We start from the raw sequence: 27,386 nt of genomic DNA, 5'->3' as shown, positions 1-27,386 counted from the left end.
CACTAACTACGGTTGACTTCAAGAGCGCAGTCTCTAGAGAAGTAAGAATTACGAGAGTATCGACGAGGAGAGGGGTTAAAACGACGCTTGTTACGTAGCGATGGATCGCACACACCCGTACACTAACTACGGTTGACTTCAATAGCGCAGTCTCTAGAGAAGTAAGAATTACGAGAGTATCGACGAGGAGAGGGGTTAAAACGACGCTTGTTATGTAGCAATGGATCGCACACACCTGTACACTAACTACGGTTGATTTCAAGAGCACAGTCTCTAGAGAAGTAAGAATTACGAGAGTATCGACGAGGAGAGGGGTTGAAATGACACTTGATAAGTAGCGATACGGTTGACTTCAAATGGAACGTGAAGATTGTTATAGTATAGTTTTTTTATAAAATGGCATATTAAAAAGAGCATACGTTGGCAGTATTGACGAGGAGAGGGGTTGAAACGACACTTGATGCGTAGCGATGGATCGCACACACCTGTACACTAACCACGGTTGACTTCAACGGCGCACCAGACCGGGCCCCCGGGGGAACTCACCGTTCTTGATCTTGCTGCCGTAGAAATTTTATAAAATGGCATATTAAAAAGAGCATACGTTGGCAGTATTGACGAGGAGAGGGGTTGAAACGACACTTGATGCGTAGCGATGGATCGCACACGCCCGTACACTAACTGCGGTTGACTTCAACGGCGCACCAGACCGGGCCCCCGGGGAACTCACCGTTCTTGATCTTGCCGCCGTCGGCGTAGGCGCCCAGCTGGTTGTGGCCGGCGAGGTCGGGCCAGGCGGCGACGCCCCCCGAAGCGACGGCCGCCGCAGAGGCGCCCGCGTTGCGGTTAAGGTTGCGCAGGTAGTCGGGGGGCACCACGCCCTCCAGCTCGTCGCCCGCCGAGCCGTAGCTCCGCAGGGTGTCCAGGTTGTTGAGGAGGCAGGGGGGGGGCTCGTTGTTGGAGCTGGGGGTGTAGGAGGCGGGGCGGGGCGCGCACTGGGGGGGGACCTGCGAATCAAGAGCACGGGCGGCGTGCAGGGGTGGGGGGACGCCCGCTCTCTACGGGGGGACGCCCGGAGGGTGCCAACGTCCGTCACTCCCTCCCGCGAACAAACAACAACCGACGTGCCTACAAAATACTCAACCACCACCAAATAATTAGTATTCCAAGTATTCAATTTTCAAGTAAAAGAATTGTAAAGTCGTTTTACGGACGATAATTTATACGTGATAACGTCGTAAGGAAAACGTTGATGGAAAAATTTGAACACTTTTTTTAATTTTCAAAATATTATTTACAGTTTTTTTTTTTTTAAATTTAATCTAAACGACACGAGCCGAACGCTCAGGCCGATCAGTGCCTCTCCGTCGCTCGTTTCCGCGCTCTCGCTCGCGCGCTCGGCTCGGGCGGGAGGTTACAAATGGGTCGTGCTGTTTTCCGTTGCGTGCAGCCGGCGTTCATCGATTCGTAAGACGTTTTCGCGTCGAAAAAAAGATGTAACCTCTCGAGTTTACAACGTTAACTTTTTCTTCATATGTACCTATCTTATAAATAAAATTACAATATGCACTGATTCTGGAATCTTTATTTCAACAATATAGGTAGTTAAATTTTTCATTCACTGTGGATTATTTTATTTTTGATTCTTGACCCCTAGATTTGGATTCGAAAGGAAATAGTTGAGATTAGGATTCTAGACAATTCGGATTTGACCCATCACTAATATCAAACCTTTTAGTAAAATATTTATGTATACAATTTTTTGTATATAATACACAAAATTAATCATAATACTGAATGAATCTGCTGTTCACAGGAATGTGCCGATTTTAATGTAAGAATGCTAAAACCTTTTCAAATATTTATATTTAATTGAGCAACTATAAACTGAAGTAGGGCAACAAAACACCAAGTGCAAGGGGTTTCTGGAACGTGAAGATTTGTGACATTTAACAAAGTTACTGCCCTTAAGTTTTGTATTTTAGGTAGATTTCAAAGACTACTACCTATTGTAACTGATATCATGGTTTGACTTCCGGAAAGATTTTACACAGTTTTTCACATCATTGTCCATGGAACTCAAAACCAAATTCCACCAAAGAGGCAGAAATGGGAAGGTTTCTTGAAATCAGAAAAATTGCTACAACTCCCATAATACGACAAATAATTGCATCCATTTGAACATGTTATATATAACTCGTAGGAGTAATACAAAAACGTATGTCAAATTACATTTTTAAACATGACCAACCAGAACTGCAAGGGGTGGAAAAAAACAAGGGATGGAGGACAAAAAATTTCATAACTCCCTTAGTAGGCATGCTATTAAATCCGTCATATTGTTTGTAAACCTTAAATATTATAAAAAAAACTTTTGTCTAAAACATTTTTAATTCAATCAACCTACTGCAAAGGGTAGGATAAACAGGGTTTAAAGAACAAAAACATTATTAACTCCCTTAGTAAGCACACCATCAAATCCTTTCAAAAAGTTTTTTTTAAATATTATGTTTTTAGTCTTAAATGTTTGTCTGAACAATTACTTAATCAATTTCGGTCCTCGGTCCCATTACCGGTGAATGCACTTGTAAAAAAAATGGCAGCTGGTCCTTTCTCATTTGTAACAGACTCTAACCACTTTGAAGCCAACAAAATGTTAGTTTTAAAGAAAAATTGAAATATTCAAAATTACTTAACAGAAAAAAAAAATTTACAAAATAAAATTACTTTTCATCATTTTTAATTATTAAAAATAATATTCCTAGCATGAAACCCCTTTCTGCACAAACTAAGAAAAAATAAAACCCTTTACTTCAACTATTATTTTTAATATATTAATATTAATTCTCCCCAAGCTTAGAAGTATTTATTTTCTCCTTCCTAAAAATTATTTAAGTATCATAATGTGACTAAAAGAATTATATAGTAGCTATTCTCAATATAAAAAAAAAATCTTTTAAACTTACTACAAAAACTGTTGCACTAGAAATTCTAATTTAATTACCGTCTGCTACACAGACAATTATATTTCTCATGACCCTGACTAATTTATATAATTATTTTCAGATATTTAACTTCATATATATACACTTTAATTTTGTGTAACTAACCAGTTAGACAAAATCAGCTCAAATTGTAATGTGTATTTTATAAAACCAATTTTTTTTTTGGCAATGAGGGTGTCGATTTTGGCAGTATTCTTTTTTAAACTTCATCCTGTCTTCGATATTATATTTCATAGCTCGCCAACTATACCTTTGAAACATTTTACTTTTTTACTTATGTATCAGTCATCTTAATGGCATATTTATTTGTTGTACAGTGACTGCAAATTAAATATGGAACACACATTGGCACCCTCCGTCAATGCAACAAAAACTAAAACTAACATTACAACAAGATAACAGCTACAATACAGTTATTGAGTAAGCACTTCAGGAACACATGCTCATTAGGCAAAATATTTAAATACAAGCAACTAATACATGCTTTAACAATTCTCAAGCTATTAATTTGATAAAGCCAGTAAGACATTGGTAATTACTGACAAACAATTCATGTTTTAATACTGTAATAATACTAGGTATTAAAACATTTTCAAGATGCAAACATTTACAAAAAATACATCAAACCAACGAAATATTTCAATAAACTGCAAATAATTTCAGAAAAAAAAAGATATAACAAGTTATGAAAAATGAAAGAGAGACGACACTCGATAATCTCTGGCCTAAACACGTAAAACCACCAATCCATCGAAAGTGTAGCATACTGGAAATATTAGGTTTCGGTATGAAGTCGGAAACAAACTGTTGATAACTGTGTAATCACGAGATAAAACCACATTATGAACACTTATTTAAGATTGTTAAGTAAAACTTTATACACAAAAATTAGGCACTAACATTTTAAATGAATGAATGTAGCCTTATCTTATTAGATAAAACACAAAACAATACAATTTTTATGGGGCATAGCTTTCAATAATGCTGCATGATAGTTTATATCATAAACAGAACCAAATACTATATATTTTAAAATTGAGCAGTACTGTTTTAAGAGCTAATAAAACTCATAAAGCTGGTAGCTTATATTAAATTCTGTATGGGGCAACATATATCCACTAAATGCTTCATTAGCAACAATTCATAATGTATTAAAAGACACACATGCAATGTTTGTTTAAAATAGAACTAATTGTGATTCAGTGAAACCTACTTCAGCCATGACGGGATTGCAATGAAAACAGTTAATTTGATCAACCAGGGAAAAAACTTTTAAAACGAGTAAAACAATTTGAGTGTTAAGGGTGTGCATTAATTTTCATGTAATAATTTAATATTTGCTGAAAACTGATAAACATTTTAAGTGATTTAACTTAAAGAAAATAAAAATTAATATATTTTTTGCATAAACAGTTTTCTTAGTTTTGTTGTAATGTGTTTAGAAAAAATAAAACCTCATATAAGAGTGAAAATTTGTGAATGATAAACGGATACATTCTGAACCCAAAACTTGACAAGCCGCAATATGGGGTAAGTAAAGTATTAAAAAAAAAAATAATAATGCACCTATTATAACATTCTTAGTTTAACAAAGAAAAAAAGTTTCTTAAATGAAAATAGTACATCTTAAACATATGGGTAAAATAATTTAAAAAAAAAATTAGTATTAAAATAGCGGTACATCTTACAATTGATGGCGTTTTATATTCAAATAAATACAGCACTTTTATGTGCCTTTTCACAAAAAAATGTAACTGAAGTCACTTGAAAAAATAAATGTATTGAAGAGTGTTTCACGTAAAAACAAAATAATAATCTCAAAAAAACTATGAACACCATTAATGTATGTCACAAGAAGTGATAAACTGATAATGCATCACATTTTGTCGAGACAAGTAGAATTTTTCTTAAGGAGGTTTCACTGCAGTCACGACCATGTGCAAACACTGCAAAATTTCTTACCTGCGTAACTTCCAAGTTGCTCAGCTTGGAGCCCCGCTTGAAGTCATTGTCGTTGGGGCGGGACGAGTTGAGGACGATGTCCTTGCGCATGTCGTTGTTGATGTGGTCGGCCCGGCCTCGGGAGCGCTTGGCGCGGAAGCGCCGGTACAGCACGAACAGCAGCACGGCGGAGAGAATGAGGACCAGCGCCACAGCGATCCCGACGACTTCCTCCCAGGTGACGCTGTAGACGCTCGAGGAGATGGCCGTGGAGTGGAGCGGCTCAGCGCAGTCCGCGCCCGTATGGTCGGGCGGGCACACGCAGCGGTAGTCGCCCGGCGCGTTGACGCACGTCGCGCCGTTCAGGCACGGCGAGCCCTCGCACTCGTCGACGTCGACCGCGCAGTTCTCGCCGGTGAAGCCGCTGCACCTGCAGACGGCCCGAGAGTCGCCCTCCTCGCACGCGCCCCCCGTTGCGGCACGGGTTGGGGATGCAGTGGCGGCCGTACTCGCAGCGCTTGCCGACCATCGGCGCGGGGCAGTCGCAGGTGTAGTCCCCCCGCGCGGGGCCCGGCCGGCACCGGCCCCCGTGCAGGCAGGGCGACGAGTAGCAGGGGTCCGTGTCGACGCCGCACGTGGTTCCCGCGAACCGGGCGTGGCACTCGCAGCGGAACGCGTCGCCGCCAAGGTCCCGGCACGTCCCACCGTTGGCGCACGGCTGCGACCCGCAAGCCCCCAGCGGAACCAGCACAACCGCCGTGTCGCAGCTGAACTCGACGTCGGCGAAGCGCCTCAAGGAGACGACGCCCCCGCCAGCGCCGCTCACGTGCAGCGGGACGGAAAGCCGTGCCACGCGGGCGTCGTCGAGGCAGCCCACGAAGCCGCGCTGCACGTCCTCGAAGCCGAGGATGGCCGGATGCTGGCGCACCTCGGCGCCCAGGTAGAGCGCGCCCGACTGCAGGTTGAGCACGCTGCTGGCCCCGGGGGCGGAGCCGTGCGCCACGTGCCTCCCGTCGACGGCGACGCGCGCGCCGTTGCCGTCGCGCTCGACGCACACCTCGTGCCAGGCGCCGTCGCTCACGTACACGCTGCCCACCCGCACCACGCCCTCGCCCGAGCCCAGGTCGAAGCGGTACTGGACCACCCCGTTCACCACCTGGCACATAACACAACGCTCTACACATGTCCTATAATACACCTGAACAACCTAATACAAACAATGCAGGCCTGGTTTCTAGTAACAATTGACCATCGATTATAGTAACAATTGACCATTGATTCTAGTAACAATTGACCATCGATTCTAGTAACATTTGACCATCGATTCTAGTAACAATTGACCATCGGTTCTAGTAACAATTGACCATCGATTCTAGTAACAATTAACCATTGATAAAATCCATCCGTTCGTCCGTCAATAGTACGAGTTAGCCAAACTTTTGACGGGACTATGGATGAAATTTTTCTGGCCCTCCAATTGGCCGCAGGTCACGTGACCGATGGACAGACGGAGGTGACAGGCCATTGTACTTTCGCCTTACGTAGTCTTTTTCCATTCCTGTAAATTTTGTTGCATGCTGCGAATGCATCAGAAAAATTCATTCTCGTTATTTTTTCATAATGCGCTTAAAGAATTATAAATTTAAAAAAAAAACGGGTTTGGGGGAGTGGTTTGCAGAAGTGGTCTAGGGGAGTGGTTTGTGGAAGTGGTCTGGGGGAGTGGTTTGCAGGAGTGGTCTTGAGGAGTGGTTTAATGGAGTGGTCTTGAGGAGTTGTTTGCGGGAGTGGTCTGGGGGAGTGGTCTTGAGGAGTAGTTTGCGGGAGTGGTCTGGATGAGTGGTTTGGAGGAGTGGTCTTGAGGAGTGGTTTAATGGAGTGGTCTGGGGGAGTGGTCTTGAGGAGTAGTTTGCGGGAGTGGTCTGGATGAGTGGTTTGGAGGAGTGTTTTGCGGGATTGGTCTGGGGGAGTAGTTTGCGGGAGTGGTCTGGAGGAGTGGTTTGCGGGAGTGGTCTTGAGGAGTGGTCTGGGGGAGTGGTTTGTGAGAGTGGTCTGGAGGAGTGGTTTAATGGAGTGGTCTGGAGGAGTGGTTTAATGGAGTGGTCTGGAGGAGTGGTTTGTGAGAGTGGTCCGGGGGAGTGGTTTGTGAGAGTGGTCCGGGGGAGTGGTTTGCAGGAGTGGTCTGCGGGAGTGGTATGCGGGGGTGGTCTTCCGGAGTGGTTGCGGGAGTGGTCTTCAGGAGTGGTTTGCGGGAGTGGTCTTGAGGAGTGGTTTGCGGGAGTGGTCTGGAGGAGTGGTTTAATGGAGTGGTCTGGATGAGTGGTTTGCGGGAGTGGTCTGGAGGAGTAGTTGCGGGAGTGTTCTTCAGGAGTGGTTTGCGGGAGTGGTCTTCAGGAGTGGTTTGCGGGAATGGTCTGGAGGAGTAGTTTGTGGGAGTGGTCTGGAGGAGTGGTTTGCGGGAGTGGTCTGGGGGAGTGATCTTGAGGAGTGGTTTGCGGTAGTGGTCTGGGGGAGTGGTTTGTGGGAGTGGTCTGGGGGAGTGGTTTGCGGGAGTGGTCTTCAGGAGTGGTTTGCGGTAGTGGTCCGGGGGAGTGGTTTGCGGGAGTGGTCTTCAGGAGTGGTTTGAGGAAGTGGTCCGGGGGAGTGGTTTGCGGGAGTGGGCTGGAGTGGTTTGGGGGAGCAGTTTGCGGGAGTGGTCTGGGGGAGTGGTCTGGGGGAGTGGTTGGGGGAGCAGTTTGTGGGAGTGGTCCGGGGGAGTGGTTTGCGGGAGTGGCTTGAGGCAGTGGTTTGCGAGTGTGGTCTGGGGAAGCCAGCAGTTTGCGGGGGAGAGGGCAGGACGCACCTCCAGAATGTTGTAGTCGAACCTCCCCGCGGCGTACATGAGGTTCCCCGTCGGCTGCACGGTCCGTATCCTCAGGGACAGGCTGAGCTGCTCCTCGAGCGTGCGGCCGAGGGCGGCCTCCGCGACGCTGTACTGCGCGTAGCTCCGGCCGCCGAAGGACACCGGGTTGCGCGGGATGTAGCACGACTCGTCGTGGCACCGGGAGATGTCCACTTCGCAGGCGGCCCCCGCGAAGCCTTCCGGGCACTGGCAGGTGTAGCCCGTGGCGGAGACGTCCGGCACGCACACCTTGAAGGACGCGCAGGGCTGGCGGGCGCACTCGTTCACCGCCGTCTCGCACCGGTCGCCTGCGAACAACGGCACGCAGTCCACCTCAGAAGTTCATCTTACACACTTTTATTTTCAACTGCAGGTACAAGATTTTACGATGAATAACGGATGAAACCGAAATGACATCGTAAAACAAGGTCAATACACCATACAACACGGAAATTCAAGTATCACGCCACAAAGCCTCGGAACACAATTAAAATCTAGTTTTTCCAAGTCATCGGCTAACACCAAAGTGCTGTCCAGCTGGTTTTTGTACACTGCGAAAAAAACAGTTGCGTATTAGAATTCAGTAAATTTTGTGTAGGAAAAAGTGGAATCTGACAGTGGTAGTAAAAATCTACAAACCTTAACATAACAACAAGATGAATCAAAGAGGGGATAAAATAAAGCCCACCTGCATATCCTTCCTTGCAGAGGCAAGCGACCTTGTAGCGATGGCGGGGCGAAACGAAGCTCATCCAGTCGGTCGCCACCGGGGTCATGCCTTCCGTGTCGAGCGTCACCCGGTCCTCGCACGTGCCGGACGAGCAGTAGCCGTCCGTGCACTTGTCCTTCGCCACCTCCGCGACCGCCAGGCCGGTCGCCAGCTCGATCTCCTCCAGGTGGCGCGCGAGCGCCTGGCGCACGGCTTTGGCGGGGAGGAAATACGCCGCGCCAGACGACGGCCCCCGCGGCTGCTGATCCCGCACGGCGAACAGGACGTCGAGGTCCCCCGAGGCGGCGGCGACGCCGCGGGTCTTCCGCGGCGCCCGCGCGTCTCCCGACGGCTGCACGCTGATGACGACCACGTCCTCGTCGGCGCTGGCTCCCGCCGCCGCGCGCACGGCGCGCGCGAACGCCTTCCGGTGTCCCAGCAGGAACCCGAGCGGCGAGACGTCGCGGAACGTCACCGCCACGGCCGCGCGCGCCATCTCCTCCGACACCATCTCCACCGAGACGCGCACGGGGGCGAACGAGGTGAACTTGCCGTCGGTGACGGAGACGTTGACCAGGTACTCGCCCGCGTCGAGGCGCGGCAGGGCCGAGAGCGTGCCGTCGGACCGGTCCACCTCGAAGAGGTCGCCCGCGGCGTTCCAGGCGCCGCCGGGGGACGCGTCGACCAGGCCGTACGACAGCTGGTCGTACTGGTCCTGGTCGGTGGCGTGCACCCGGCCGACGACCCCGCCGGGGAACTCGTCCATGAACGAGTTGATGTGTACCTCGAGCGGCGTGACCACCGGCGGGTAGCGGGATTCCTCGATGATCTGCGCGACCAACAATCAACAACATTAACACGTTTAAATCACCACAGAACTCAAATATAGATACATGATATGAAATGATACGATAAGAACTGATTCTAGTCTCCATGTGCAAGAGATTATTAATGAATTAAGATTTTCTAGCATAACTGAAAAAAAACTTGCTGTTTTTAGAGAATGTCTACAAATATATGTTCAAAATTCAAGACAGGGACTTCGGAACAGAGGGGGCAGCAGGGGCAAATTGCCCCCGTTGCTGTTATGCATGGGAGGGGAAGGGGGCGAGAGTAGCATTTCTACCCCCCTCCTTTTCCCAGAATAAACGTTTGGTCCCAGTAGTATTTTTTCTCAACCAGTAGTATTTTTTCTCAACCAGTAGTTACAAACGTTGCATCGGCGATGACATTGATTAGAAAATCATATCTATTGACATTTAAATTCCAAGACCGAAGTTAAGGGGTAGATCACATGGGTTAGGTTGTCACCCACGATATTTTAATTCATATTTAATACATACTACGTCATCGAATTCTTGGAATGGTATATTTAATATTTTGGTTCGGAAACTCATTAAATAGCACAATTTTGCATCTAAAATTCCAAATTTTCCCGGGGGAGGGCCCCAGGACCCCCCGCTCTAGGACTGAGGTAAGTGTGATACATCTTTTAGCCCCCCCCCCCCCCCCCCACACACTCATGAAAACGTTCCGACGTCCCTGAATCAAGAACATTAACACATTTAATCACCAAAGCATTGCATAAACATTCAACTAAAGATATTCAATATGAAATGATATGATAATAACTGATTATAGTCACCATATACAAGAGATTATTACTGAATTAAGATTTTATAACATAACTGAAAAACTTGCTGTTTTTAGAGAATGTCTAAAAATATATGTTGAACCAATTTCAGGTAATTTAATAGTTTTTTTTTATTACTTTTAAATGTGCAACTTCTAAGCTCTCGGTATACAGCATTTGGTAGGAGTAATTTCGTGGATGGAATGGAAGTCAAGGAACGGGAACGCGTAACCACAGTGCTGCCATTCGTAGCAGATGGAGCGAACCGAAATTTCGGACAAAGGAATTATTTATAGTATTAATATAGTATTAACTGCTTAATGAATTTTAACAAGATGGACTGTATTTTAATAAATTTCTTGTGGAAAATCAGGACCATAGCGGAATTTAGTCTTTTTTCAATTCTTTTTTGCTTTAATCAAAACCGTTTCATTACATTGTTAAAAATTTCAGTCTGCAAATGAAATAATTTAATAGACAATGTAGCTGCTCCGGCAGCGAAATTTAGCCATGGGTGCGGAAACTACGTGCGATTCCCGTTCAGAAATTTAGTTGAAAACACCATTTGCGTATATGTATTTATAATGCTCTGCATGATCTTAAAGAATTCTACGTTAAATTTAGTGTTGTTGTGTGAGTTTCGTATTTTAAGTGCATTTGCAGCATTATAACACACAAATTTGCTCGTTACCAGAGGTTAGATGATGCACATCAATGGTGAGTACTAAAAGACTCGCTATATTACAGGAGTAGTGTTAATAGATAATATGCAAACTCACACATAATACAAAATAAAACCTACCGGAAGCCCACTAAAGTACTATCAGTGACAAGACAGTGAAACAAACACATAGGGCACGAGGGAGTGTGCAAATGTGTTGCGAGAAGAGGGTGGAGAGTGCGCGGAAACCCACTTGAAGTACTATCACTGACAAGACAGTGAAACAAACACATAGGGCACGAGGGAGTGTGCAAATGCGTTGCGAGAAGAGGGTGGAGAGCGTGCGCGCGTCTCCCCGGGGGGCGGAGGTATATACGTGCCTTGACGACGACGAACGTGTCGGACGACAGGGGCGGCGCGCCGTTGTCGAACACGCGGACGTGTAGCGCGTAGCTGTCCTTGGCCTTGTGGCTGAGCTTGGCCGCCGTGCGGAGCGCGCCGTCCTGCTCCAGCCGGAACGCCCGCTGCCCGTCGCCCGTGCTGATGTCGAACGTGTACGGTGCGGCGTTGGGCGCCACGTCGGCGTCCGAGACCTGCAGCCGCAGGATCACGTGCCCCACCGGCTTGTCCTCCTGGGAGGGGGGAAAAAAACATCGCTCGTCAGGAGAGACCCGGCAAAACATCAGAAAACCCTCGAGCCGTACCCGCTTGCACTAATCCGAAATCAAAGAATTTTTCTAAGGACCCTTTGCTTCACTGGCTTCACCGCTAATCAAGAGGTAGAAAACTATTTTCAACTAGCCAATGTCCGGCATGTGTTGCAATGCCTTAATCAATTTTTTTATGTAATTTTTTTTTTTGGAAGTAGGTACACACAGGGGCGCAACAACTAAATTTTCCAAAGGGGGGGGCAATATACCTTTTTATAAAGAATCATCGATCCCTCCTATTGAAGCGGGGTGTCGGGGGGTCCTCCCCCGGGAAAATTTGTATTTCAAGGTGGAAAATGGTGTTATTTAAGCAGTTTTACTATCTAAAAATTGATTACACAGCACTTTCTTTGCCCCCACTTGCCCCCACTTCAAGGTTTCAGAGGGGGGGGGGGGGGGGGGCAAAAAACTCTTGCCCCCCCCACCCCCCTGTTGTTGCGCCCCTGGGTACACATATTACACAGCATCACTCTATCTTTCTCTCTATGTATGTCTCTGTATCTCTCTATCTATACATCTACCTCTCGCTATCTCTCTATTTCTCTATATCTCCCTCTACATACCTATATCTAGGAATATTCACTATATCTCTATGTAGTAATAACAATATTAAAAAATCTATGTTTTTACATATCTACATCTTTACCTGCGTGACACAGGTGACACGCAATTCGTGAAAAATGTTCAGAGACTTTTAAGATTTTGATCAAACGAACATTTACATTTTAATTTTATGTAGATAGTATAGCAAAATGCCTCGAGAAACTAACAGATGTTAAATGGTGAATGCACGAATGATGATTTCGTTGGTTGGTTCAATTCTTACAGACAGGTCCTCATTGTCAAGAATTATCTCTGGAACACATATGTAACCCAAGCAAAGTGCCTATGTAAAATTTGTAGCCCTAACAATTAATTTGATCACTATCGCATTTACTTTATAAATTATAAGTTAAAAGTAAGACAGTAAAACACACATTTATACTATAAAGGTGAGATACAAAATACGAAAGATGAATTCAAAAATATCTAATCGTGTGGCTCGAAATTCACCAACTGTAATAAGCAATCGGAAAGAATTTTTTGCTGCCAAGTCAGAAACAAAATAGCATTAAAATAGCCGCATTCATCCCTTACTTGAATGCTTTCATTCTTAATTAAGGAGTTTTTTTTTTTTTTTTAAGGAATCTGAGTGAAATTTAAGGACTTAAGGGCCCTTATTCAAGGTGATGTATGAACCCTAGAAGCGCAAGCCCAAAAACCGAGTTAAAGGCGCTGCTACAATAGGACGGTGATAAAACACAATATGCAAGAGCGCTAATGTGATAAATTAACACAGAAAGCCCTCTAAATGAGATGAAATTTGTTTGGACTTGTGTATGATTGGACTTGTGATGTTTTTAAATTTTGTGTAAATATGTTGGGACTTTTGAGACATTCCTTATATCAAGACTGTGTTTGAACTTCCCGCGCTACTGGCTGCGGTAGCGCCACTAGCTGGCAGTGCCGGCAACTAGTCAGTCTTTGTTATCGCGCCGCCGCGGTTAGTCGTTCCGTCGGGAAGATGGTGTTATCAGTCCACAGTCAAAACAAAATCACTAACACGGCGTGTGGGACCAGGCCTTAATCTCTAGACGGCGATTTTTTACCTGCACGATCGCGGTGTAGTTCGGCTGGGAGAAGACGGGAGGGTTGTCGTTGGCGTCCGATATCTCGATGTTGACCATCACGTAGCTCGACAGGACCGGGACGCCCTTGTCTCGAGCGTGGACCTCCAGAACATAGCTCGATATCTGCGGGCGGAGGAGCGGGAGGTTCGATTATCAACAAGCTCCAACCTTTGAATATATACAATATATACTGTATAGAAGTCGCCAGCCCAGTTTAAAATTTCTAATACGGTTCTAGGTAGTTGGTTAATTTGCCGCCGCAATCGCCACCATCTCTAGGGCTTCGACTTGCAGTGGTCCCTAGCGGACAAGTGTCGAACTCTTCAAACACCCCTTTACCCCACCCTCCCTCAAACACGCGTTGTCCTACACCCACCCTCTACCCCACCTCTCATCATTACAGTTTCGTGACGCACAAACTCCCGTTGAACGACCTTGAGCTGCAGTGAATGCTGCGCTCTAACGTGTAAATAACAACCTAAGACGATACAGGGCGTTACGTCAGCGCCCTGCAGCGGTGAAGTTCCCAAGCTGCTCATCGTACGCTCCTGAAAAAACGTGGAGTAAATCCTATCCACTCGCGACTTCTATACAGTATATATATATATATTCAAAGCTCCAACACACACGAACAAAAAAAAAATTAAAAAATAAATAAATCCCAGCCAAACCCACGAACAAACAAACGCCCCGCTCACCATTTCACGATCCAGGACGCCGGCGACCGAGATGTACCCCGTCTTCTCGTCGATGGCGAACTGCCTGTGCCGGTCGCCCCGCTCGATCGAGTAGCCGATCTTGCCGTTCTGCCCGCTGTCGAGATCGTTGGCAACGACCTGAACGAAAATTAACACCACCACTTCGTAACACACCATTAATTTCAGCAAGACAGGAGCAGACGAATAATGCGAACAACATATATCAAAATATTATTTTACATGTTTGAAACAGGCAACACGTCAGAACCTCATTTAAATTGTATCAAAAATTTATTTATGCCATTATGGGAAACTGAAGATTTTTGGAAGGAAAATAAAAATGAATAGGTTGCTTAAGGATTTTTTTTTTACAAACGAAAATCAACTTTTAAACCTATGCGAGTGTAAAAAAAAAATTTGAATAAACGTTCTGCAAATTTAAAGTAACCAATATTATTATTGTTTTCATGTTCTTTGATTATATTTTTTTTTGCTCTCTCTACATTAACTAGCCATGTGCTCGATGGGAAAGTATCTGATGCTCATTTCTGATAAACTAACAAAAATGCTGATATAACTGACTTTTATTTACAAACAGAAGCCAAAACATGAGAACACGTGAATTTTCTCGTTACCAAGGTTAAATGTCATAAATCACAGGTGAGTACCGACGAACTCACTCACTTTTATTTCATTTAATTTTTTTTATTCATATTGAATATCAAATTATTTAAAAATATTGAATATTAAAAAAATATTATTAAAAAACATACGGATATGTTTTTTTTCACACCTAAGAATTAAAAAAAAAAAAAAAACAACCTTAGAGCTGAAGTACGCTGTGTCGATGGCTGTCGTTTTATACTCGGAAAAGATGCCTACACAAAGCGCTCGGCACCGAATAGCGGGACTTAAAACATCATGCGACGTTTACGCAAGAGGTTTTTTACATCCCGATTTTGCCGGCTTAAAAATATAGGTGCGACGATTCTGCGAGTGCGACGATTAAGCGATAAAAGAGGGTATTAGTGCTTGTTTGATGTCGTGTATCAATAACGGTGACGGACAGACTATACTGGCAGGAGAGGGTCATCATGGCAGGGGAGGATTGAAACCGGTTTTTGAAGGGTAGCAGACAGAGGGGTGCCATGAAGCGGGAGCGGCAGAGCTCATGACGGGACAGTGTTCTTGTAGGCTCTGCGTGTGGATGGTGCACGCAGAGACATGGTGCCCAGTAAACACATATTACAGTGAACGACGTTGTTTATCATTTCACAGCCCTGCATTATAGTAAGCTTGCAACAGTGCTTTTTCTATGTTAATCAGCCATGTACTCGATGGGAAAGCATCTGGTGCTCATTTTTTTACGTGACAACTTCTAATAAATCGATGAACGCCGGCTGCACGCACGGAAAAGTGTCCCGTAACGCACATTTCTCCGTTACAGTGTCCCGTTACGCTCATTGTACGCTTGCGTCGCATCTATCTCTCTTCCACTCGATTGGAACAACCATCGATTCGACTTTTTCGAGGCACATTAAAACTTGAAACACTCCCATTCGTTTCCTACTCTTCCTACCATCATCCTGTCCTTAACAGAATAACACAAATTGGAAGAAGTTAAATAGCAAACAAGTATGAAAGTTATAGTTAAAATAATCTCTTCGTTAAAAGTAATAAACATTTTTCAATTGATGAGCGCAAATAAAAGTAAATTTATCAATTAAATTGTACATTTCATTTCACTCCTTCTTTGTATCCATACAAAATAGTGATAATTCAATGAAAAATGATTCGATTTTATTCATAAAAAGTATGCAATCATTTCATCAATGTATTGTTATGACGTCGCCACGTTAAACTATCGTCCGTAAACCGACTTTACAGACAACCAATTATTATTATTTTTTATTTTGTTTTGATGAACTACCGAGAACACTGCTTCGATGGTTTTGACGAGCGGGCGGAGACGCGGGGCTGTGGAGCGAAGCTACCCACCTGCAGTATCTTGTCCGAGACCTGTGCGTCCTCCCGGATGCGGGCGCTGTACGACTGCTGCCCGAACATAGGGGCGTTGTCGTTGCTGTCGAGGACGGTGATGTTCACCGCCGCGTGGTTGCTGAGCGGCGGGACCCCGCCGTCTACCGCCTGCAGGGTCAGGTAGTAGTCCTTGGCCCTCTCGTAGTCCAGCGGCTCCGCTATGCTGATCACGCCTGCCGAGCAAACGGAACTTCCACGTTCACCCCACAAAATCACTTCCGAAACTGATACCGTATATACTCGCATAAAGGTCTCCCCCCCCTTTTTTTTCCCAAAATTTTCGAGTCTAAAAAAAAAAGGGGAGGGGGGCCCTATACGCGAATTTGGAGGGAAAAAAATTGATTTTTTTTTTTTCAGGTACGAAAAAAACTAACATTTAAACAAAAGCAAAAATGGAAATACCACCGTTTTGAGATACGACCGACTGTGTACGCCTGCCACGCCTCGCGACGGTATCCTACCGAGAGCGGACAAACTATATTACCGGTCTCTGTTTCGCTGCCTGCTTACGGAATCCACCTCCCGCCGCTCACAATACACGGCTTGCTGTCTGATGCATGCCGAGCTGCCCTGCCCTCAGATGAACCCAGAAAAACACGTTTTTTTTAAATTTTTTCTCAAAAATGTTTACAAAACAAGGGGGGGGGGGGGGCGGCGTATAAGTGGGCGGGGCCTTTACGCTAGCAAATACGGTACATAGAATCTAGTAGTGGAAAATCTCTGTCTAGTTCGTTAATGGGCAATATCCGACCAAAAGGTTTAAAAATTGGGGAAGGTTTTTCGGAAAAAAAGAAAAATCACTGTAACTCCCATAATACAGAAAGTAGTACATCCGTTTGAAAGTTTTATAACTTGTAGGAGTAATACCAAAATCTCTTGTCTGAATAAGTTTTTGATATGACCAAGTTGAAAAAAAAACAAGGGTTGAACAACAAAGAAAAATATCTCTCTTCGTAGGCACAACATCGAATTCGTACATATTTTGTATTATTCTTATAATTTTTATCTAAAACTTTTGTCTGGAACTTTTTTTTAAAGTCAAACCATTGCTGCAAGAGTTTTTAAAAAAGATTGGACATTAAAAAAATCAGTTCCTATTACACTATTAAATCTATCCCTTTTTATTGTAGAACCTAAATATATTATCTACAATTTTCAGCCACAATTATTTTTAATATGGCCAAACATTACTGCAAGGGATGTAAAACAACAGGGATTGAAAACAAAAAAATTCATAACTCCCTTAATGTGCACATATCAAATCTGTTTGAATTGTTTGTAAAGCGTATAAATATTATCTAAAATTTCGGATGAAATAATTTTTCATACGATTAACTTTAACTGAAAGGGGTGGAAAAAACAAGGGATGGAAGTCAAATATTTATTATAACTCCCTTAGTAAGTACACAATCGAATCTGTTCAAATTATTTGTAAATCTTATAAATTTTATCTAAAACTTTTGTCCGAAACAATTTTTGATAAGATGAGTCATTGTTGCAGGTGGATGAAAAAAACATGGGTAGAATTCTAAAAAATTCATAATTTCCGTACCATTTACACTATCAAATTCGTTCTCATTTATTGTAAAACCTTTAATTTATGTCTACAATTTTTGACAGATATAAATTTTTATACGACCTACCATGAATGAAAAGGTGTTGGGGGGGGGGAAGGGGGGGGGGGGGGGGGGGGAAATTAACTGGGGTTGAATGACAAAAAGTTCATAACACCGTTGGTAAGCTCACTATCTATTAAATCCATACAAATTGTTTGTAAATCTTATAATTTTTATGTCCAACTTTTGTCTGAAACAATTTTTGATAATACAAAACATTATTGCAAGGTGTTGAAAAAACCTGGGTTTGAAATTAAAATAAAAATAAAAATTCCCTACCCGGTAGGTACACTATCGAAATCATTCTTATTTTTGTTTAACTGTCCAAATAGTTACTAAAACTATTCTTAAAATAATTTGTTTGATCCAACCATAACTGCAAGGGGTGAAAATAACATGGTTTTCAAGTTTAAAATAATATATATTTTTTAAAATATATTTATGCTACTTTCCATATTTTTCTTTAAATAATTCAAGGTATGATATATGTTTATTCAAAATTATTTTGTAGATTTTTGTCTCTTTTTTTTTAGTTTTCAAGGTGCTGCACGGACTCACCAGTTTTGACGTTGACATGTAACTTCTTACACTTTTTATCACTGACATTGGAGTAACAGAACTCATGAGTCTCTAAGAATGCGTTTTTAAAAAACAAACCAAAGGCCCTGTCTCGCCGCTGCACGGACTCACCGGTTTTTGCATCGACCCGGAACTTCTTGTACTTTTAATCACTGACATTGGAGTACCTAACAGAACTTATGAGTTACGAGTTATGACTCTCTAAGAATAAGTTTAAAAAGAAAAAAACCAAAAGGTCCTGTCTCACCGCTGCACGGACTCACCGGTTTTGGCGTTAACATGTAACTTCTTGTACTTTTTATCACTGACATTGAAGTAGCAGAACTTATGACTCTCTAAGAATACGTTTTAAAAAAAAGGGTTCCGTCTCGCCGCTGCACGCACTCACCGGTTATGGCGTTAACATGTAACTTCTTGTACTTTTTATCACTAACATTGGAGTACCTAACAGAATTCATGACTCTCTAAGAATACGTTTAAAATAAAAAAAAACAAAAGGTCCTGTCTCGCAGCTGCATGGACTCACCGGTTTTGGCGTCGACCCGGAACTTCTTGTGCTCGTTCCCGCCGATGATGGAGTAGTAGACTTCGGCGTTGACCCCGGCGTCCTTGGACGTGGCGAGCACCCGCGCCACCTCCGACCCGGCGCTCGTCGCCTCGGGCACCCTGGCGTGGTAGTACTTGGACGTGAACTCCGGGGGGTTGTCGTTGATGTCCAGCACGACGACTCGGAGCGGCACGACCTTGGACAGCTGCGGCGCGCCCTGGTCGACGGCGCGCACGCTCAGGTTGTAGTACGCGCGAGTCTCCCGGTCCAGGGGCCGCGCCAGCGTCACGATCCCGCTGTCCGCCGTGATGTTGAAGTGGCCGCCCGCCGAGTCCACGAACACGTACCTGATCTTCCGGTTGATGCCTGCGGAGAGGTGGGGGGCACGTGCTCTTAGCTTTACTTTTGTCCATGCGTCGTCGACGAGATCATTAAGACACGCGTCTGTACGATTCCAGTTGGAGAAACTATGAGACAAGAATGTATGGTTTTATTTAATAGCCAATTTCATTTTTTACACCACAACCCGGACGATTGGACTGAAAACACTACAAATCAAAAAAAAATAAAAAATAATTTTTGAAATTTTTGAAAATTAGTGTCATGAAACCCTCCCCCTGCTCTGAGGGGGGACGTGCCTAGCTTTACTATTGTCCATGTCGTCTTGTTGACGAGATCATTAAGACACACATCTGTACGATTCCAGTTAGAGAAACTATGAATGAATCAGTCGTAGCTAGGGACACCTGTATTTCGCGGAATGCGTTTCGTGTCAAGGTAGTATTTCACGAAACGCTGAATAGCTTTTCTCCTGTGGTTGATCTGCCGAGGTCGGTGAGAGGTGTCGTCCCCCGCTCTCGACGGGGGGCCAAGTGAGAATGTGGTCGCCCGTAGTACTGGCTGCACCCCTCACGATTTTTGCCATGACTCTTAGGAAAAAGCTACAGTGTTTTGTGAAATACCCAGACACGTGAAATGAAATCGCGAAATACAGGTGTCCCTAGTCATAGCGTATAGCTAGAGACAAGAATTTATTTTAGAGCCAATTTTCATTTTTTTTCCCACCACAACCCGGATGATTGGACTGAAAACACTACAAATCAAAAAAAAAAAAAATAAAGAAATTATTTTTTTAAATTTTTGAAAATTAGGGACATGAACCCCTCCCCCTGCTCTGAGGGAGAAAAATTCAAACCCTGACCACATTTTCCACCATAACCCGACCTGGAAAACACTCTAAATCAAAAAGAATATATATTTCAATTTTTTGAAATCTAAGGACCTTTCGCAACACCCCCAAATTCCCCTTTTCACCATGGGAACATTTTCCATCATACCCAGACCTTTCGGATTGGAAAAACACTACAAATCGTTAAAAGCATCGAGTTTAAAATTTTCGAAATTTTGGGTCTTTAACCCCATTCCATTCCTAGGGGCACAGTCGACCCCGGGGCAAATTCTCGCCATGCCCCGGCCTCGTGGATACACAAAATGCACGGTTATTACCCATAGCTAGGGACACCTGTATTTCGCGATTTCATGTCGTGTCAAGGTGTTTCACAAAACACTGTAACTTTTTCTAAGAGTCATGGCAAATTGTGAGGGTGCAGCAGTACGGTGACCACATTCTCACTGGCCCCGTCAAGAGCGGGACAACACCTCTCACCGACCTCAGCCAATATAACCACAGGAGAAAAGCTACAACAGTATTTTGTGGAACACCTTGACACCAAATGTATTTCGCTATTTGCAGGTGTTCCTACCCGTAGCTCAAAAGTAGTGGGGTTTTTTTGAACGAAATCTCCAGTTTTTAAAAACGTAACTGATCCAAAAAAATAAAACCATTTGAATCTTGTCCCTGGCAACGAATCACTAGAGAACGATGGTGAACAGGGTAGGGCGGTATGCAGGGGCGCAACAACAGGGGAGGGGCAAGGGTATTTTTCCCCCCCCCCTCTGAAACCTTGAAGTGGGGGCAAACGGGGGCAAAGAAAGTGCTATGTAATCAATTTTTAGATAATAAAACTGCTTAAATAGCACCATTTTACACCTTGAAATACAAATTTTCCCGAGGGGAGGACCCCCGGACCACCCCCCCCCGCCCCCGCTTCAATAGGTGGGGGATTGATGATTCTTTATAAAAAGGTATATTGCCACCCCCACCCCCCCCCTTGAAAATTTTGTTGTTGCGCCCCTGCAACATACCCCGACCTTTCGGATAGGAAACATTCTAAATCGTAAAAAGAATCAAGTTTAAAATTTTTTTAAATTTTGGTCTTTAACCCCCTTTTTACTCCTAGGGGCACAGTCAACCCCCTTTTTACTCCTAGGGGCACAGTCGACCCCTAGGGCACATTCTCACCATGCCCCGGCCTCATGGATGCACAAAAATTAACGGTTTATTGACCAAAATCTCCAGTTTAAAAAAAACGTAACTGATCCAATAAAATGAAACCGTTGGGATCTCGTCCCTGGCAACGAATCACTAGAGAATGATTGGTGAACAGGGCAGGGCGGTATCTGGTACGCACCTATGTCGACGTCGGTGGCGTGGACCTTGGTGACCAGCGTCCCCACCTCGACGTCCTCGGCCAGCGTCGCGCTGTAGGCGGGCATGCCGAACTCGGGCGCGTTGTCGTTGAGGTCCGACACGACGAGCTGGAGCTGCGACGAGCACTCCCAGCCGGGCATGTCCTTGTCCTGCACGTGGGCCTCCAGCTGGTACTTGGACTGCCGCTCCCGGTCGAGGCCGCGCGCCGTCCTCAGCTGGCCTGCGCGGCACGGCACGGCACGTCGCGTCACGACTTGACGCAAGCTTTTGGACGTACGCCGTTGCTTAGCACACGTATGTATGTCTGTAGAAGAAAACTACAAAAAAAAAACACAAATGACAAAAAACAAAAATTAAGCAAAAAAATTGCTGCTGTCAGGATATAAACGCCACACAATACTCCACAACAGGAATATGGTCAACAAACAAAGAAAAAACAAAGAAAAATGGACTAACAGAAAAAAAAACACAAATGATGACAGCATGGGTTCAATATTTTTGTGCTGTCATCATTTGTGGTTTTTTTTTTTTTTCTGTTAGTCCATTTTTCTTTGTTTTTTCTTTGTTTGTTGACCATATTCCTGTTGTGGAGTATTGTGTGGCGTTTATATCCTGACAACAGCTTTTTTTTTTTTTGCTTAATTTGTGTTTTTTTGTCGTTTGTGTTTTTTTTTTTTAGTTTTCTTCTACAGACATACGTGTGCTAAGCAATGGCGTATGTCCAAAAGCTTACATCAAGTCATGCACTCCCATTGCACAAATCTTTCGAAGATAATATGGAATATCACATTAGATTGCGGCGTGCGTCTCGTCTCCAGGTTCCACAGCGTGCCTCCTATTTCAGGTCATGATTTCATATTTATACCAATCACTGATCATCTTCTAGACTTTCTCAATTGTTTAACTTTTCACGAAATGAAAAATATATGTACATACAGCCCATACTTTTTTGCATAATTAGCTGTCAAAGTTACAATTTTTAACATTTTTTTTTATGTTGTACAAATAAGGAGAATTTAATTCATCGCACAACTAAAACTTTTTTTTTTAGGTTTAACTGCAACGCCGCTGGCTACTTCATGATATGGTTTGCATTTTCATCACGATAAAACTCATTTCGTGTTTCTCGGCTGTCATAAATCGTAACAAATATGAGAATTTTTGAAATGCCAAGTGAAATTAATTAATTATTTTCTGAAAGAAATTCAAACCGTTTCTTGAAGTAGCTGTGTGGCATCGCAGTTAAACATAAACAGTTTCAGTTCTGCAATAAAATTAAGTTCTCCTTATTTGTACAATCCAAAAACGTTAAAAATGTAACTTTGGCAGCTAATTATGCAAAAAGTATACGCTGTTTACGTTTTTCATTTCTTGAAAGTTAAACAAATTGAAAAAGGTCTACAAGTTTATATGTAATTACTTGAAATATAAAATCTTGACCTGAAATGGGACGCATCCCTTTAAGAGGCCTGCCTAGTCACGGGCGTTCAGAACCGGCAAATCCCGATTTAATCCAGTTTTTTGGACGTACGCTATTGCAGTTTTGCACTGTTAGTCATGGGAAAATTAAAAAAAAAAAAAAAAAAAAAAAAAAAAAAAAAAAAAAAATTGTTTTTCAAGACTAAAAGAGCAAAACAGCAATGGCGTATGTCAAAAAAAACTGCATTAGATCAAAAATGCCCCATTGCATGCATCATTTAAAGTTCGGGAATTCTCTGCCCTGAAAGTACCGGGAATTGCCGGCACTTTTGACGCAGTCTAAGAACCGGAAATTTAAAATTGATCTTCCGGTTCTTTCGGTATTTTCGGGATTCGACATTGACAGCATAAAATTTCGCTTTTATTGCGTGCTACGGTTGCTTTCATTTGGTACTCTCCTTTGGCGAGGCGATTTAGCCGCCAGTCGGTGTTTTAACTGATGTGTGTGTGACTGAGGTTGTAGCGCCACTATTCCTTAGATAACGTTATTTCCTCTTTTTAAGTTGTTGTGAAAACAAGAAATTTTGTTTCAGTTAATGATTATGGTGATTTTGCATGTTTTAAAATGATTTTTTTTTTTTAATGTTTATTTATTTTTTGCCAAAGTTATAAAGATTGAGAGTATGGACTGAAAAATGAAAAGATTTATTTACTTTTTTTGCGATAAAAAAGGCTGTAATACGAATGTTTTATCTTTTTAACTTTCGGTCACCGCGGGCCTACGAACAAGTAAAATTTTTTTGCGGACTCACCTGTGCTTTTGTCTAGAGTGAAGTAGTCCGACCCGTCCCCTGTCAGGTAGAAGCGGAGGTTGGCGTTGGGTTCCTCGTCCGCGTCGGAGGCCAGGACCGTCAGGACGTAGCTGCCGGGCTGCGTCCCCTCGGAGAGAACCTCGCGATACCTGTACTTCAGGCAGTACGGCGGGTTGTCTGGCGGGGGAGAAAAAAATGCCAAAAACACAGCTCAGTCAGAACCAGCGTTAACCGTGTTTCATCGCATAATATTCGCACATTTTGACGTGACAACGTCTAACAAATCAATGAATTCGGCTGCACACACGAAAATGTCCCGTTACGCTCATTGTATGCTTGCGCCACATCTATCTCTCTTCCACTCGATTGGAACAACCATCGATTTGACTTTTTCGAGGCACATTAAACTTGAAACACTCCCATTCGTTTCCTAACTTTTCCTATCATCGTCCTATCCTTAACAGAATAACACAGATTGGAACATGTTAAAAAGCAAACATGTATAAAAGTTATAGTTAAAATAATCTCTTCGTTAAAGAAATAAACATATTTGAATTAATGAGTGCAAATAAAAGTAAATTTATCAATTCAATTGTAGATTTAATTTCACTCCTTCTTCGTATCCATACCAAATAGTGATAATTCAATAAAAAAATGATTCAATTTTATTCATAAAAAGTATGCAATCAATCTCATCGATGTTTTGTTAAGACGTTGTCACGTTAAACTATCATCCGTAAACCGACTTTACAGACAGCCAATTTTTTTTAAAATATGAATACTGTACTTATTTTAAATTTTGAATGATCGGGAAATCTTGAAATATACATATATATACATATATAAACATGTTGCCGGAAACGCTTAGTTAAGCCGTTGTAGCCCCAGAAAGAGTGGGGCTACAGGGGCTCAACTACGTGTTTACGGTAACATGTTTATTGGCAAAAATGGTTGCAAATTGGACGTAGTTATGCAAAAAGGAACCAACCCACAATTTTGTTATATATTATTTGGAAAAAAATCAAAATAGTACAAGGTTGATCGTTCCGTCGTCGCTATCATTACATCAGTATTTATACTGGACCAATAAAATTATACCCCACACTATGTTATCAATACGAGAATTACAATTTATAATTAACTTTAACTTTTTAAATACTCAGAATAGGTTTCATGTCGGTTGGTTCCTTTTTTGCATAAATACGTCAACATAATAAGAGCTTTCCAACCCCTCAAGCGTTGTGACATGAATTTTCGATACATCCTGTATAAATAAGGTGGGTGAGGGCTCGGAGGAGGAGGGGCTTCTCACCGTTGGCGTCCAGGATGTCGATGGTGACCTTGGCGACGGCGGTGAATTTGCCGTCGGTGGCGGCGACGTCGAGGGAGTACCCGGACACGGCCTCGCGGTCCAGCGGCCGGCTGACGTACACGGCGCCCGCCTGCCGGATCTGGAACTGCGAGCGGGGGTCCCCGCCCACCACGTGGTACTCCACGCCGGGCGGCAGGTCCGTGTCTGCGTCCGTGGTGCCCAGCTGCACCACGACGGTCCCCGGGAGGGCATCCTCGTTCACTGGAGGGAGGGGGGAATCACACACCGTCGTCAAGCAGGGTCGTCGGGAGACAGACAGAAGGCAACAAGGGAGGGGTAATGAGGCAAACTCCCTCAGAATCCAGGAAGGGCCCCGGTTTGTGACAAGATTACACGGTCTACTTGAGTGATAATTGTAAAATGTTTATTATTATAAAACTGGAAATAATGAACTCAAATGAAAACCGATGGTAACGATAAACTTTCATAATACAGTCAAACCTCTATACATATATCGAACTCGCATGTATCGATTGTCCGTGTTTATCGTATACTTTCTACGGTCCAGGCAAAATTGTTATACAACTAAGGTTAAAAAAGTCCGCTTGTACCGATGTTCGAATTATCGTTTTGTTCGCATTGATCATCCAAAATATGTGGTCCCGTCACTATAAATTATAATAGATGATCGTTTAACCATAAAGATTTTGCAGAAATAACCATTTCTTAGAAAGAAACCGTCATAAAAACAGTAACGATAGTATATAGAAATAGTAAAAATCACCTTAAATCTGCAGCCATTTTATAATAGCAACGAGTGAACTGTCAATAAACAGTAAATGGCTAACATTGGTGCCATATTTCCATGAAATCAACTCGTCACGAAACGTTGCCACACTATCGCCTTGTATTTATGTACGAAACTTTTTCAAGTCGTCTAAAATGGTAACGTAAAAAACAAAATGAAACATTTTATACTGTACGTATATAAAATCACTTCAAGAATAAACATGTCCCTTATTATGACTGAGCATTAACACACAATATATTTGCTCAAACAAAAAAATGCCTTGGGTACTTTAAGTGTAGATAAGATTAGCTGGTAGGTCTAAAAACATCGTGAAAAACGTAACGTTTATAGTCGGCAATGAACATTTTAAATCTCAAAATAAACATATTTTATAACATGAAAAGTTGCTTTTATTTCTAAACATGTAATAATTTAAGTCTAGGCGTGTAAAAGTCCGAGTAATCATAGCAGGAGACAATCTAAAATGCACGACGGAAAAACGTAAACTCAGGAATGTATAAACGTAAGGGAAATGTCGGGAATATTAGACGTGGCTGCTTGTAAGTTACTGTATTTATGTCACAACTTAGCCGAAATACTGGTACGACACATAAACTTCACAAGATTAAATGAGCGGAGTCTTGGTAACTGTTTTATACGTATTTTATATTTTCGGAAGTACGGTGTTGTACAGTTGACGCATATTTTTTAAACTAACCATTTATTTCTGGGGATCGTAAATAATTATTGGTATCAAGACATCAAGATGAATGTAAACTTGAACACGTCACGGCAGCGAGAAAACTGTTGCGTATACCAATAAACTGGTATTATAACTGGACAAAACTGGTACACGGGAGGTGGAGCTTATATTTTTTTCCGCTAAGCTCGCATCTATTGGCTGGCTGCTGATGGAAGGTCACGAGTCTGGGCGGAGAGTTGAGTTTGTTATACTGCGCATGCGCAACTCAGAGAACAGAGAAAGCCAGCCGGCGACTACGCCGTAACAACAGCTGATCAAGTACAATGACCTTTCTCCGTGCATGGCGCGCTATTTACGGTAAATTTCCATCAATTTGCTGCCTTTTTTTTTTTTTTTTTTTTTTTTTTTACTGTGGCGCAATGCGTATGTGTAATGTAGCCCGTATTTGTTCTGAACGCTGTATTTTAATTAGCTTTAACGTAATTCTTACAATTGTTCATATTTTTAAACTTTTTTTTTCCGGAAATCTGTACGTACGACTGAGGTGTACGTACGAACCGGGGGCCGTACGAGCGAGGTTTTACTGTATTTGAGAAAACTTGATGGACGAATTAGGATTATTGAAGAAATTGAAATTTAATTGTAAGTCTACTGTGCATAGGCTATGTTTTTTTTAAAGTGTAAATTGAATTAAGTAAAATGCTTCCATTTTTATTTTTTTTTCAATTGATTAAACTTTAATGACAAATAATTGATATGTCTGACACTAATTTTAAGGTTGAAATATTTTTTTTTTAATCTAAGAGTGTAGTCCACATCTATTGAATGTCCGCATCTACTGAATTTTTTTGTTGATCCCCTGAAAAACGATAGATAGAGGTTTGACTGTATTTGATTTAACTTTGCCACAAAATATGCTATTAATTTTATTTGAAGCTTTGGTCGTGATGTGAAACTTTGCTAGGCGTTTGTTGCGAAGTCTAAGAATCGCTCATGGAAAAAACTTAGCTTTTTTTTTTGTGTGTATATGTTTTGTACGACTAAAGTTTGTCACTTAGAATTATCAAATGAGGCACTCAAGGTTTTCTTTTATAAATGCTCGATATTAGTAC

The 27,386-nt window shown here is 42.9% G+C and overlaps 1 protein-coding gene across 1 annotated transcript in view; it reads right to left on the bottom strand.

Moving 5' to 3' along the window:
• LOC134540888 (fat-like cadherin-related tumor suppressor homolog) overlaps window positions 1–27,386 on the bottom strand; it is an 898,605-nt gene that overhangs the window by 20,289 nt on the left and 850,930 nt on the right. The window contains 13 exon segments of the mRNA XM_063383917.1: window positions 731–1,007; window positions 4,968–5,417; window positions 5,419–6,102; window positions 7,786–8,132; window positions 8,513–9,362; window positions 11,208–11,459; window positions 13,187–13,330; window positions 13,906–14,043; window positions 15,904–16,118; window positions 18,667–19,053; window positions 21,219–21,458; window positions 23,470–23,646; window positions 24,782–25,042. Of these exon segments, the coding sequence (XP_063239987.1) occupies window positions 731–1,007; window positions 4,968–5,417; window positions 5,419–6,102; window positions 7,786–8,132; window positions 8,513–9,362; window positions 11,208–11,459; window positions 13,187–13,330; window positions 13,906–14,043; window positions 15,904–16,118; window positions 18,667–19,053; window positions 21,219–21,458; window positions 23,470–23,646; window positions 24,782–25,042 (4,422 nt within the window).

This window comes from Bacillus rossius, chromosome 17 (assembly GCF_032445375.1).
Source record: "Bacillus rossius redtenbacheri isolate Brsri chromosome 17, Brsri_v3, whole genome shotgun sequence".
Taxonomy (NCBI): domain Eukaryota; kingdom Metazoa; phylum Arthropoda; class Insecta; order Phasmatodea; family Bacillidae; genus Bacillus; species Bacillus rossius.
Note: the sequence above shows the minus strand (reverse complement) of the source record. Positions and strands in the feature narration are given on the sequence as shown.